This window comes from Echinops telfairi, unplaced genomic scaffold (assembly GCF_000313985.2).
Source record: "Echinops telfairi isolate 266 unplaced genomic scaffold, ASM31398v2 ScPeMD7_3533;HRSCAF=4204_0, whole genome shotgun sequence".
Taxonomy (NCBI): Eukaryota; Metazoa; Chordata; class Mammalia; order Afrosoricida; family Tenrecidae; genus Echinops; species Echinops telfairi.
This window is the reverse complement of record NW_022107431.1, coordinates 77608401-77622194: the sequence shown is the minus strand read 5'-3', so window position 1 is coordinate 77622194 and position 13794 is coordinate 77608401. Positions and strand designations below refer to the sequence as shown.

Genomic DNA, 13794 nt, shown 5'->3' with positions numbered 1-13794 from the left:
AAAAAGAAAGTGGATGAAATCGAAGAGCTAAATGGAAAATTTCAAAGGACAGCTATAGAAGACAAATTCAAATATTATAATGAAATGTGCAAAAATGGAGAGTTAGAGCCAGGACCAATGGTAATGCAAGAAAACGTTCAAGCTACACTGAAACTATTAGCCAAAGCACTGGAAGCAGTAACTCATCTATGGTAGGAAATTGATTTTGAGTCTTTGATTTTCTTCCCTGTTCTTTACTCTAAATGGGGAGGAATAGCTACTAACACAATGTTAGACATGCTTTTTATTCTGATCTCAATGTAAGTTTACAGTCAGTTTCCCATTCAACCGTTCATACACATTTTGATTCATGACATTGATTCCAATCCCTGCAATGGAACAGCACTCTTGCCACATCACCCTGTTGCTGCTCACCACAGTAGGATGTAGGACGATGTCTTTGTGAAGTATGCTGTGCCAAGATTTAGCTGGCCCCCCAAGACCATGGTCCTAAGTCCCCAAGCTACATTATACACCGGGATATTGTAAATTGACTATATTTTAACAGAGTCTCTTGTGGCAGTAATGTAAATAGTTAGGATGTGGCTGCTAATGATAGGTGGCTTGTGCCCATCTAGAAGTGTCTCAGAAGAAAGATCTGTTCATCTGCATTGAAAAGATCACAAGAATGAAAACTCTCATGAGTGCAGCTCTACTTTGACCCCTGTGGGGTCACCATGAGTTGAAATCAAAGTGACTAGCTTGACATGGGTTTGGATTTTGAAAGCTACCGTTAGTTATAAATCATTCAAAATGCTTCAATATACAAAAGACTAGACATTTGCATATGCTTTCGTATAGAGTTTACTTTATTAAAATTCATCATGGCAATTGTTATCGTCTAGCAGGTGCATAAATTGAAACAAGTACATGTTTTGATGTCAATTCTCGATTTTTCTCTCTTTCTTTCAGGTCAAGGAAAAAAACCATCCCTGACATTTATATCTGCAACCTAGCTGTGGCAGATTTGGTCCACATCACTGGAATGCCTTTCCTTATTCACCAGTGGGCCCGAGGAGGAGAGTGGGTATTTGGGGGAGCTCTCTGCACCGTCATCACATCCCTGGATACGTGCAACCAGTTTGCCTGCAGCGCCATCATGACTGCGATGAGTGTGGACCGGTGAGTGAAGGGGCTTTGAAAGCCCTTCCTTTAATGCCAAGCCACCCGGGACTCCTCTAAGGTGTTCCAATTTAAGTAACATCGGTGCAAATTTATAACAGCCAAACTTCTCTTTCTTTTCTTATATCATCATAGGATTGATTCCTTAAGGACATGTTTTTTCATGCCACTCGGAAATTTGTTTTTTAAAGCGAAAATTAAAAACACTAAAGTCTCTCTCCCCAGCCCCCTTGTCGTTCATTATTACCTTAGTTTTAGTTACAATTCACTGCAAGAAAAAAATTCACAAAATTATGAAATGTCAGAAACCAGAACAAACTCCCTCTATCATACTGCAATAAGGCAGCTGAGGCCCGGAGCTGCAAAGGGATTTGCTGAAGGCAGGTGGAGACTCAGTGGCGGAGCTCCTCACTGCCTGGGTCTACTGCCATCAAATCAATGCCGACTCTTAGTGACCCTACAGGACTAAGGAGAGCTGCCTCAGAGGGTGTTTAGCTGTAAATCTGTACAGAAGCAGGCTGCCACGTCTTGCTCCGCAGAGAGACTGGCAGTTTTGAACCACTGGGCTTTTGGTTAGCAGCCAGGAACTTAACTGCACCACTGGGTTCCCAACCTCTCTCTCAAGGTTCGCTGTTCACACTCAGAGTATCACCGAGTAGCTCCCTCTGAGCAATCAGCAGAGTGGATAGAGGTTCGTGTGTAGCTCTTCAGAGATTGCTGGTTATCAGGAAAGCCATCTTTTACATTCATCAATATATTGCTCAATGAAAAATGTTGCCATTTTACATCATTAGAAGTTTTTTTCTACTGTGTTCTGGAATGTGCAGTGGCTATATCCACCAATCCTGTAAGCTAATGATATTCATTATTCAGTCACTGTGGTGATGATGATGAGGATGATGATGAGTCCACTTAGGACTCTAGAGATAACAAGCAGCTCGTAACAACTTCACTGTCGGGCGTCTGGGGAGCATGAAAGCTAGGGTATTTCTTGCGTCGTCCAGATGCCAAAGCCTCCACATGAAGACATGGGCCCTGAAGAGAGCCATAACATGCACCACTGTCATATGCTATCTAGGAGACTCTCATTTAGATTCTACTTCTATTCCGTCCCCGTAACTCAAAGCTGCTATGTCACCCTCGCCCCTGATCTATATATTGCATCCTTAATTTATGTTTCTTTTCTTTTTGTTATTTGGTTAGCTCTACCTCCTTATGAAATGCACACTCCACAGAGGTAGAGTCTTTGTTCACTGATATGTCCCAAACAACTGTGTCACAATGCCTGGCATCGCGTTCCAAACCAACCCATTGGCATCAAGTCAATTTCGGCTCACAGAGAACCTGTCGGACAGAGTAGAACTGCCCTGGAGGGTTTCAAATGTTGTAAATCCTTATGGACACAGCTGCTTGAAACATTTGATGAAATACTGGAAAAAATGAATGTCAATCTTGAAGAAGGTGTTCAATTTTCCTGGGTCCATTTAGAACTTTTCCCTGAACACTGCCTGTTTTCCCCGTTGACGTGGTCCTTCCCAGGAGGAAGTGAGCACATCTTCAGATGAATGAAGAAGGGATGACAAGGTTAATATAAACCTGCCGCTCAGATGGAAAGGAATAATGACATTATTTCATGCATCCTTATATCCTGCTCCTTTACTGGAAAATACCAGCATATTAAATATGCGTCTCAATTTATAATTCACACCACATTTTCTCACTAATGTATAGAACTGAGTAGCTCAGATGATGCCGGCCAATGCTGACCTTGCCTTGAGGGACGCCTAGTGAGCTGGCCAGTGCTCCGACACTAGGGAGAGAAAGTTGCACATGCCGGTCCTGTTTTAGATGAGCAACTGTGTCAGTGGTGGCTTCAGTGTCGTTATAATAGTTGACCGATTGCAGCAGTCTCCAGTGGGATGCCTATGGAAGAAGATCTACTTCCAAATATCAGCCAGTTGAAGACTGTCATAACTGACGGGCGTTCATTCTACAACCGACCACTGGGTTCACCAGGAAAGGCAAAGTTTAGATGCCCCCCTAAGTCTTGGGCCAGCTTGATGGTGGTTAACAATAATAACAAAACCATCTTTTACATTTAGTTTATTTTTGCTAATATTGTCTTTTATCTCCACCTTCAGCAAAACTATTTTTTCCAATACTCTCTCCACAGAATCTGAACATTTTCTATAGTTTTGTTTTCAGGTGGCTCTGGAAATTTTGGGATTTGCGAGAGGTTAATATATCCTGATTTCAAGTTTGATCGATGATTAGTCTTTTTTTATGAACCTAATGTAATAAGTAATTTTTCAGAAAACCTATTCCCCAAAATACTAACCCATTTCCTTCCTCCAGCCTCCAGCCTAAATTCCTTGGAGAATTTATATTGCCTAAATAAGTCAGGCTCATTTTATCTTCACTGTGATTTCGATAAATTGAATCTTCAAGAATCTGGAGAAACTATTGTACAGCTATACAGGGGAAAAAATGTCTATTAAATGTACCTAACCCTGCTGGGGAGTCTCTATCAGCCTCATGCTTTCTTCCTTCCTACCTCCACGGGATTAACCCTAATGGAGAAAATCACTATTCTAAGACAAATACCTTCATTTACAAGGTAAAGAAAGTGTTTGCATTACAGGATCTTTCCAGAGTTACTGATCTGCTCATGAAAATGATAGCTATTTTGGTGAGTGGTTTATTTAAACATTTGGGTAAAGAATTGTTTTCTCTGTACGTACAAGTTGGATCTTAGAAAACATCACCTTCTTTTGCCCTCACAGAGGTATGCTTCAGGGAGGACCCAAAAAACGAGTCATTTACGTTTGTCGTAAACTTTTCATCCTTGAAGCTCCATACCGTTATTGATTGTTCCCAAATGCTTTGCAGGTACTTGGCTCTGGTCCAACCATTTCGTCTCAGGAGTTGGAGAACAAGGTACAAGACCATCTGCATCAACATGGGCCTCTGGGCCGCCTCCTTGATTCTGGCATTGCCTGTCTGGCTCTATTCAAAGGTCATCAAATTCAAAGATGGTGTCGAGAGTTGTGCTTTTGATTTAACATCCCCTGATGATGTCCTCTGGTAAGCTGTTAAGAATTAAGAAATATAGAATTGAATTAAGTTGGGAAGCACTTCATCCTCCAGGTCAAATTTCCCTGGAGGCAAGATAAGCATGGGCTTACCTGTGTTTCCTCATCTAGAATGAGCCATTTCACCTTTTTTACACATCATAGATTCTGCTTCTATATATAGTTGACATCTGTCTCTTCTCAAATCCCACAGCATCTACCTGCAAAATCAAAGCCTCTTTCCAAATGTGCACTTCCTGACAGGGATGTGGTAAAAAGCAAGTGAAATGGTTCACTACACATAAGTGAGCAAGCACCTATTATCTTCCCTGTTCATCTTCCTCATCGATGAGCAGCTTCATAGGGTATCCGCGGGAACCCTTTGCTCATGAGTCTCCTGACTTACGGTCTGCTTTCCACAATCACGTTGATTGTATGGTTTTACTGGGTGCTTACTCTTTGGGTAGCATTTATAGAAAATATTTTCAATTGAATCATGTAACCTCAGTGGTTGCAGATACACTGAACCACGAATGTCAATGATACATAGCAGCCAGACAAGCCAGGAATCCAGCAACGTAGTAAATTCAGCCTTTTCCAAGAGGGCATACAAATTTTACAGACTCAAGCCTTATCAATGGACATCCCACCCAGCCATTTCAGTTTTTATATTTTCCCTTGAAAAGAAAAATTAAGCCAAAATTTTCCTTGAAGTTACAAACTTGAAGTTTGTAAATATAGCATTAGAAGTCCATGACCAAATTAAAGTTTTGAGAGCCACCTAAAGGCCAGGCCCATGGGTGGCACAGTTGGCTCTCAGCAACTAATCTAAAGGTTGTAGTTCAGACGGACTCAGTGCTATGACATGAGAAAGAGCTGACTGTCTGCGTCTGTAAAGACCACGGCCAAGAACACCCTCTAGAACACTTCTACTCGATAACGCCTGGGGTCACCAGGAGACAAAGCCAATGTGATGGCACCAAGTTTGGTTTTAGGTGGATTTGTTTTAGTTTCCTAGGAAAGTTGCAGCTGTCTACTTGTGTAAAAGATCAGAACCTTGGAAACCCTGTAGGACAGCTCCCTGACCCCTAGGACCACAGTGAGTCAGAATCGGTTATTTCAGTTTTTCAAGGGCCATGGACTGCTCTAGTTGCTTTCTATATTTATCACCTCTGTTAGCCTGGCAAATTTCTTTTCCCCACCCCATCACTGGTCAGATGGATGAGTCACAACCTCATACAGACCCTGCAAAGCCTCAAATCCAGGGAAGACATCTTCATAAGAATAGGATTGTTCATTGATTATTTCCCCCACTGGTATTTATTAGCTACACTCAACATACAAACACCAACAGCCAACCAAAAAGAACCAACCGTGATTCATAATAATTAATCACTTAATCACTCATGGCTTATATGCTAATATGGGCCACAGCCTGCTTAAAATGCAATCTAAGGCCACTATATGATATTAAAAAGAAGAGAGATGCTTAAAAAAAAAAAAAAAAGATGAACTGCTCTGTATCTACAGTTGCATTTGGTAGTTTTGGTTGATTCTCATAAAGATATTTTGAGATGACAACATCGATCCTTCCTCCTGGAAGGAAGTCCTCACAAGGACCTGATGCTGGAACTACCGTGCTCTTCTCTGCTCCTAATTATTCCCTGTCCACATCCACCCAACCGGGGCCTGCCTTTTCCTCAGAGGCCAGGGTTTTGCCAGGAAGGAGAATACGTGAGCTCTGTGGAGGAATGGAGTTACTCTGAGAAGGCCTCTGGAGGAGCACCATGACAAAATTGTACCGCGTGCCCTCCATCATGCCCAGGGAGTGCCGTCTGGTGTTATGGTACCCATGGGACTGTATTTCCAATTATTTGCTCTCAAATCACAAGTCTGCTATGCTCACTTCAACTGACACATACATACCCTTCTGCACCAGAACCTTATGTCCATGCAACCGAACAACACCTTGCTCAGACCTTCACCATCTTCATAATTACCATAAGGTTGCAGCTACTCTGCCAATCCATAACCCCGAGGGTCTCCGATGCCCTCGCTGGCCCTCTACTTCCCTGAGCATGATTCCTTCTTTAGCAATTGATCCCCCTAGTGACATATTTAAAACCAGCAAGTAGAACAATGCTCTGTTGCTATCTATAAGGTTTAATTTTTAAAATTCCATACCTACCTTCATAGTCTGTCTTGATCTGAAAACTCCACTGAAACCTGTCCACCATTGGTCTACTGGTGTTTGAAAAACTGGTGGATAGTTTTCAGCATTGCAGAATACGAAAGCCACCAGCGTGAGACAGCTGGGCTGATGGGGGTGGGGGGGGAGGGAACAGTGCCTATTGCATAATGAATGTCATGTTGTTCTTGTTAATAATAATAATAAAAGCAACTTTAATGATAACTAGTATTACCTGCTCTTCATTCAGTAGAGGTGGACTTGCCTAAACCGGAGACAGGCTTCACTATCACTCAACAATGAAGAGCTTGATTTCTTCCCCAAATAGCTTTTCCCTAGAGACTCTTGCCCTACACCCTGAAAAGTCACAGAAGTATGCCTCAAAATTGGAAAAGTTAATTCCTAGTATAGTGAATAAAACAGTAATGTTTTCTCTCTCTCTCATTTTACAGGTATACACTTTATTTGACAATAACAACTTTCTTTGTCCCTTTACCTTTGATTTTGGTGTGCTATATTTTAATTTTATGCTATACTTGGGAGATGTATCAACAAAATAAAGATGCTGGATGGTAAGAGTCCACCTTACTTTGCATATATAATTATACATAATGTTTTCTGTGTAGAACTTTTTAAACATCATACTTGGAATTTCTTGAGATTCTTGAATAGGTAGGTTCATGTATTATATCAAATTTGAGAAAATTTCAACCATTATTTCTACATATCTTTGCTCCTTTCTCTCACTTCTCTGCTCTGGGACTTCTGTTGTTCGTATATTCATGTTGACATGCTTGTTGTGTTCCACAACCTTCTAAGGCTCTGTTCGCCATTCTTTTTACTTTCTGTTCCTCAGCTTGGATAATTTCATTTGATCTAACATCAAGTATGTTCATCCTTTCTTCTATCTAGTTGTATATGCTGGTAAACTCCTGTAGTGAATTTTTCACATTGATTATTGTACTTTCCAGCTATAAACTTTTCATCTGGCTCATTTGTATACTTTCTGTCTCTTTTGATACTGCCTACTTGTTGAGAACTCATTCTCCTTGTTTCTTTTAGTAATTTCTTCATGGTTCCCTTAGGATTTTGAGCATATTTAAGATAGTTGATGTAAGTCTCAGTCTAATGATGTCTTTCCTACGGAGAGTTTATGCTCATTTCTTGCTTTTTTCTGTTAATTAAATTATACTTTGGAGGGGGTCCTCTTTTGGGGGGCACACACCCTAATTGTTTGCTGAAAACTAGACATTTTGAATATGATGATATTAAATAAAGTAAAAAGAGAAAAATTATTATTTAGGTCTTTTGTAGAGTAGAAGGAATATACTCACGACTTCAATGCTTAGCCAGGCCATTTACAACTCTGCCGTGTCTTATACTTCCTGCTTGACTGAGCTTAAAGACTACTGACCCAGGGCCTTGTGAAGTCTTCTGAGTGTGCATCCTGTCCTGAGCACGTGTAAGGCTCTTATGTATGGCTATATTGGTTACCAGATATGCAGGAATTTTTCAAAGCTTACATTACCCATCAAAAAACTCTTCTTTCACTCCCAGGCTTTCTGTTTTTGACCTGCTCCTTTTTGCCGGTTGGTAACTGTCTGACTAGCCTTTATTGTTTGCAGCAGGTAACAGTGGTTTCTTCATTCAGTTTCCATTGCTTTCAAGGAATACATAGTCTTAGCCACTCCACCCTGTTAGCGTTCTAACTAGCCCAAACAGAATCTCCGCATGGCAGCCACCTGGGACGACCTCCAGATCTAGTCCTTAACTTCTATATTAGCCCATGAGTCTGATATTAACCCATGAATTCCTCTTCAGACTCACGCAGCACCAGCACGTGCAATGATGCTGTATGCAGGAAGATCGCTGGCCGCTGGGTGGAACGTCCTGTGGATCCAATGGCACTGGACGCATCTCCAGAGCTCTGGCTGCCATCAGCCTGGCTCCATGTGGCTTGTCAACAGGAATGGGAAGCAGAGAGAGAGTGTGTCCCACCTCCAGGGAGGAAGAAAGGAGGTCCCAGAATCCTCATGAGGAGACCATGCCCACAAGGAGGGATCACCAGGCTGTGACCTGATTGACAGGCTAGAGGCCACCCCTTCATTCTTATTTATCAAGTTGACATGAAATTGTGAAACTACCACAGTGGCCTAGTGGCTATGCATTGGGCTGCTAACCACAAGGTCAGCAGGGGCTTTCTACTCTTGGAAAGACTTACCTACTCCCCACCCACCCCCACACCACCCCCCAAAAAATATATACAATGTAACCATCATGAGTGAAAATCTGCAGCAAAATACCAGTACTATAAGTACCACAACCTTTTCCATTTAGCTTCATGAAATCCCTTGATACATTTTGATAGGTGGTTCATTTAGACTTGGTAAGGTAAGATGCTATAAATATAGGGGGGAAATAGCTTGTAAATGCACCTGAAGAACTGAATCGATGAGAAGACTTAAATGGAATAGTACAGAACACAGGGACATGAAGATTAGAGGATGTTTGAGTCCTTTTAAAACAGTTCTCCAGATCACGTCCTTTTCCTCCTGACATCCCGCCCCCCCACCCCCCCCAGAAATGCTAAGTCCATCTTTTGGGGAAAAGACTGCACAAGTTAGATATGCCTCAGAACGCAAGAATGCAGCGGAATCACGCCCACGCTGATAAGCCGCAGAGGAGCCACTCTTTCCCACTGAAATCAAGCTGCCTTACCTTGTTTCACATTATCTCCCAGGCTTGTTTATTTACCTTAACCATGTCCCCAGGGAGAGTTCTGCTAAATGTCTAAATATGACATAGCCCGAAGAAATTGGGGAACTCTATACTATTTTACAGTAGCTTTAATTTCACAGAAAAGTTGCAAAGAAAATACAGAGATTTTGTATATATTCCTGAAGTGTTAACTCCAGGGATAATGTTATAACTAACTTCAGGAGGGATAACTTTAACTATGAAAATCAGCAAAAACTGGTTCTTGTGAGGCAGAGGTCAAATATACCTCAAATCCCCAACTCCTCAATTCCCCAACTCGTTCTGACAACAGTCATCCCACGCACTCTCTCTGCTGGGCTCAATAATGCACTGCAGCGCCCTCAAAGCTCCTGAAAGCACCAGACCTAGACCAACAACTTTAATCCGGTAGAGAAAGAGACCAACAATTAATATAAAGAGAATTTAAGAGATGCAGGAGGGGAAATCTTAGAGGCATCCCAGCTCAGAGCTTCAACATCTCAAAGAAACCCACTTATCCTCTTTATGAACAGATGTTTATTCTCACATGTTTCCCTGCAGCAGGTATACCCCCTGCTGGCACAGCTCTTCCGTGGGCTCTGCTCACCCTCTAGGCTCACTTGTCTTCCCTGCTCCTGAGGCCACCATTGCTGCCATTGACAGCAATAAAAATGCCACACTTCTCCCAGGTCTGGAGGATTTCTGGGGTAGGGTTTTGGGCAACTGGTGGATGTCCCTCATTCTGTTTTCAGCCCAAAATTGCTAAAACATCTGTGTTGTCTTCCTTCATGGAAGGCATAGGGTAGGGATCCCTGGTGGCACCATGGGTTAAGTTTGGGGCTGCTACCCCAAAGGTGAGCAGTTGAAAACGAGCCTTCATTTCTGCAGAAGAAAGGTTTACAGCTGGGAAAAGTCTGTGCAGCAGCTCTACTCTGGCATGTGTGGGCCACTGTGAGTGGCATGGTTTGCCACGGACCATAGAGCATCGGTTTCAGGTGAGGTCCCCTAAGCCAGAGTGGAGTCCAGCCAGGCCTTGATGACTTAGGAACTGATCACCCACAACTCATGCCATATCTACCAATCAGGCAGCAGCCCAAACAAACAAAAAACAGTATAAACTCTCAAATATAGGAAGGAAAAAGAAGCATCAAAGAACCTTGGGAAACCCTCTAAGCCATTTTTCTAAGAACTCAGGGAAGAAACCACACAAGGAGTCTCACTGCAATACAAATCCTCTTTCAGTTTCTTCATGACCAACATCTCACATCACAGCGGTACCGTTGTCAAAATAAAGAAACAGAATGTGGTCATTGCCAAAACTTTTAGAAGGCAGCTTCTGAATTGCTTTTTTTCCCCCCACTATTGGATCTTTATTTTAAGGGAAGAGCATCACATGTAAAAGATGACACAGGACAGGGAGAGGCAACAGGAACCATAGTCAGTAGAGCACATGCAATGCAGACGCTCCTGCATCATAAAGCTGGCATCCAGAAGTGCTCGTGGGGTGGACCGGTCGCCTCTGTGAGCAGGTGCTGATGAGTCAAGTGAGATGAGGACAGAGTGACCAGTGTGGTGACCACTGATGACCTTGGCCAGCAGTTTCAGGGGAGACAGACGAGAGGCTGACCGGGACTGAAAACCAATTAGAGTTAGGACCTCGAAGGAGCGGTGAGCGGTGGAGATTTCCAGTTGGCTTTGAGGAGCAGGTGTCTTTTTTTTCTTTTTTCAGATAAACCAGAAGTTTAATAAAAATGGGGAAAAAAAGAAAGAAACGAAACCCCACAATGGGCTTGGAATGGCTGCTACAGAAGGTCTGGTATATGGTCAGCCTGACACCCTATCTACATGTGGGTTCTTGGTGGCCACAGGATTGCTCCCTCGCACCCCAAGTTTCACTTCATCCACTCTCCCTGCACCCATGAAGGGAGGCCTCTGCCCTCCGGGTGTAAGGTTTGACCCATGTGGTTCTGCCCTCTCCAGACACACCGCACCTACTAGGGTTCTCCCTGCCCATCTCCTCACACCCCTCATGCCAGCAAAGCTCTTCCCACAGAAAACAAATGAAATCTCCCTCCTTCAGTTAAAAAGGATGGATTACTGGACCCAGAGTTTATCCTTCACCCGGCATTCACTTCTCTGCCATTCGCCCAGCCCAACTCAGCAGCCAGCTTCCAGGAGGCTAACATTTTGTCTTTTTGACCATAACATTTGACCATAACCTTTTTCCCAGGAGGCTTTTGTATTTTTGCTACCTTGTGAACATCCCACCAGTTGGGGACATCAATGACCGAGATCTACACGAATAGAAATATTGAACCTACACATGTTCTACAAGCTTTATCATTATACTCCTTTAAATTTTATTACTCTGCTAATTTTTCAAGATCTGTGATTCATACCTGCTGGATAGTATCTTCACAACCATGATGGATTTTAGCGTAGGTTCCTTTAAAGGCTATCTTGAAGATGAACTTTTACAAGATTTAGAGGAACTAAATTGTAACTGATGGATGGCAAATGAAAGACATGTAAAATTCCTTTGATAAAATGTATTAACATGAAATAATATTTGTAAAATAAAAACCTTTACAATGTAAAACACAACAACAGAAGTTTTTACATGACAGCTCTAGACCATGATTACTTGGTTAAAGTATTGCCAGGTTTCTCCACTATCAAGTTACTATTTGACTCTTTCTCTATTATAGGGAAGTCAGGCACTAAGCTAGCCCACCTTCAAGAAGAAAGTAGGGGCCAGGCCTGAAATGTCCATGTTCCAGAAATGAGTGTTGTTAGTTGCCACTGAGTGGGTTCCAGCCCAAGGGAGTATCTACATATATTACTTGGAATTCTTCAGTAAAGCTCCACCTCTTCTTCTCATTTTCTTCAATCATTTGCTTTTATCAGTATAGACTTATGTATACTTATTTTATCCTTTGGGTAATAACTCTGCACTCTGTTCATGATTTTATTTTATTTTCTAATGTTCCAGTTTGGGAAATTTTTAACAGGAATAAAAACCAGTCTTCACAATTCTTTAAATAAATTGCAACAACAATGACCTTCATACCTCACAACAAAGCTATTACGAACTATCTGAATGTTCTAGGAAACCATTGCCCTGTTATTTCTACGGTTGCTTCTGTTCATGCCTATTCTACTGTCGTCTTTACAGTTATAATCCCAGTCTCCCAAGGCAGCGGGTGATGAAGCTCACAACGATGGTGCTGGTGCTGGTGACAGTCTTCATTCTAAGTGCTGCTCCATATCATGTGATACAACTGGTGAACTTGCACATGGAGCATCCCACGCTGGCCTTCTACGTGGGCTATTACCTCGCCATCTGTCTCAGCTATACCAGCAGCAGCATTAACCCTTTCCTCTACATCCTGATGAGTGGAAATTTCCGAAAACGCCTGCCTCAATTTCCAAGGAAAGTGACTGACAAGAAAATCACCAATATGGAAAACACTCTGAAATCAAACTTTTAAGAGAGCAAGTGGATCACTAAGAGTCTAAATAATTACATCTCTGTTATTGACATCATTAGAAAGGTCGGTGAGATTGCTTGTATATGCCCACTGTTCTTGTATGTTTGTGACTTGTAGCATCATGGAACAGAATTGTCACAAGCCACCCAAATGAAATGAGTTTTATTACTAACTTTATTAAAATGTAAAACGTAGATTTTTATTGGGGGTAAGCAATGGACTCATGTAAGAAACCTGAGCTCCCATGCTGTATAGAGTTAGGAGAACATGCTAAAGTCTGTGCACTGATAGAAATATCTGCCCGGGACCATCTACTGAAAACTCGCCAAGGAACTGACAACTACTGGCCTTTGTGTCCAAACCGTGGCCTCACTTTAACAGCCAGTACCCTCCAGGTTCCGAGGAGAAGACCACCTTACAGTGAATCTGATATTCAGTTATTGTTTACCCATAAAAATGGCAATTTCCTGTGATCTAATCTAATGCATTCAATCGGTAAGCCCCATTTTTTAGCCTACAGTCACAATCTAGATGCGTGTAAGCATTGACATGTGGCAAGCATTATTACTTAACTTAGCCTAACATTTAATTTAGTAAGATTCCGAAGGTTAAGTGGTAAGCATAAAACAACACAGCCATAGAATCCCATGACTCCCATAAATCAATTCTGACTCACAGCAACTCAGACGCATAAATAGTAATTCTGAGTTTTTAAATGTTCGCCAGGGCAGGTAGTCTCATTTTTCTCCCACAGAACAGTTGGTGGATTTGAACAACTGACATTGTAGTTAGCAGCAGATTAATGCTTACTTGGCAGCATCACAGCTGGGATGAACACAGATCTGTCTGGTTCTGTGTTTTTCCATGTATCATCGCATTGATCTATCTCTGGAAGAAGCCAGTGACTTGAAATGTCCTTTGCTTTCTTCCACAAGAAAAGAACTGAAGTTTGAAATAGATGAGTTGGTGGCTAAAGTATATTCTTTTGGACTTAGCTTTGTTCTCATACCTGTTATCTATAGAAGTGGGCATCTGCATTGTAATAATAGTATTCTATTAGGATGTTGTGCATACACCTGACAGTCTCTTTAGTTTACAGAGTCTGGGCAGGGGTGTGAAAAAGTAAATAGCCCTCAAGTTCAAAATA

The 13794-nt window shown here is 42.0% G+C and overlaps 1 protein-coding gene across 1 annotated transcript in view; it reads left to right on the top strand.

The window, feature by feature from the left end:
* MCHR2 (melanin concentrating hormone receptor 2) overlaps positions 1–12793 on the top strand; it is a 23578-nt gene extending 10785 nt beyond the window's left edge. Inside the window, exons 2-5 of the mRNA XM_004710897.2 lie at positions 952–1161; positions 4051–4245; positions 6873–6992; positions 12332–12793. Of these exons, the coding sequence (XP_004710954.1) occupies positions 952–1161; positions 4051–4245; positions 6873–6992; positions 12332–12647 (841 nt within the window). The 3' untranslated portion in view covers positions 12648–12793. The remainder of the gene's footprint in view (positions 1–951; positions 1162–4050; positions 4246–6872; positions 6993–12331) is intronic.
* The last annotated feature ends 1001 nt before the right edge of the window (positions 12794–13794 follow it).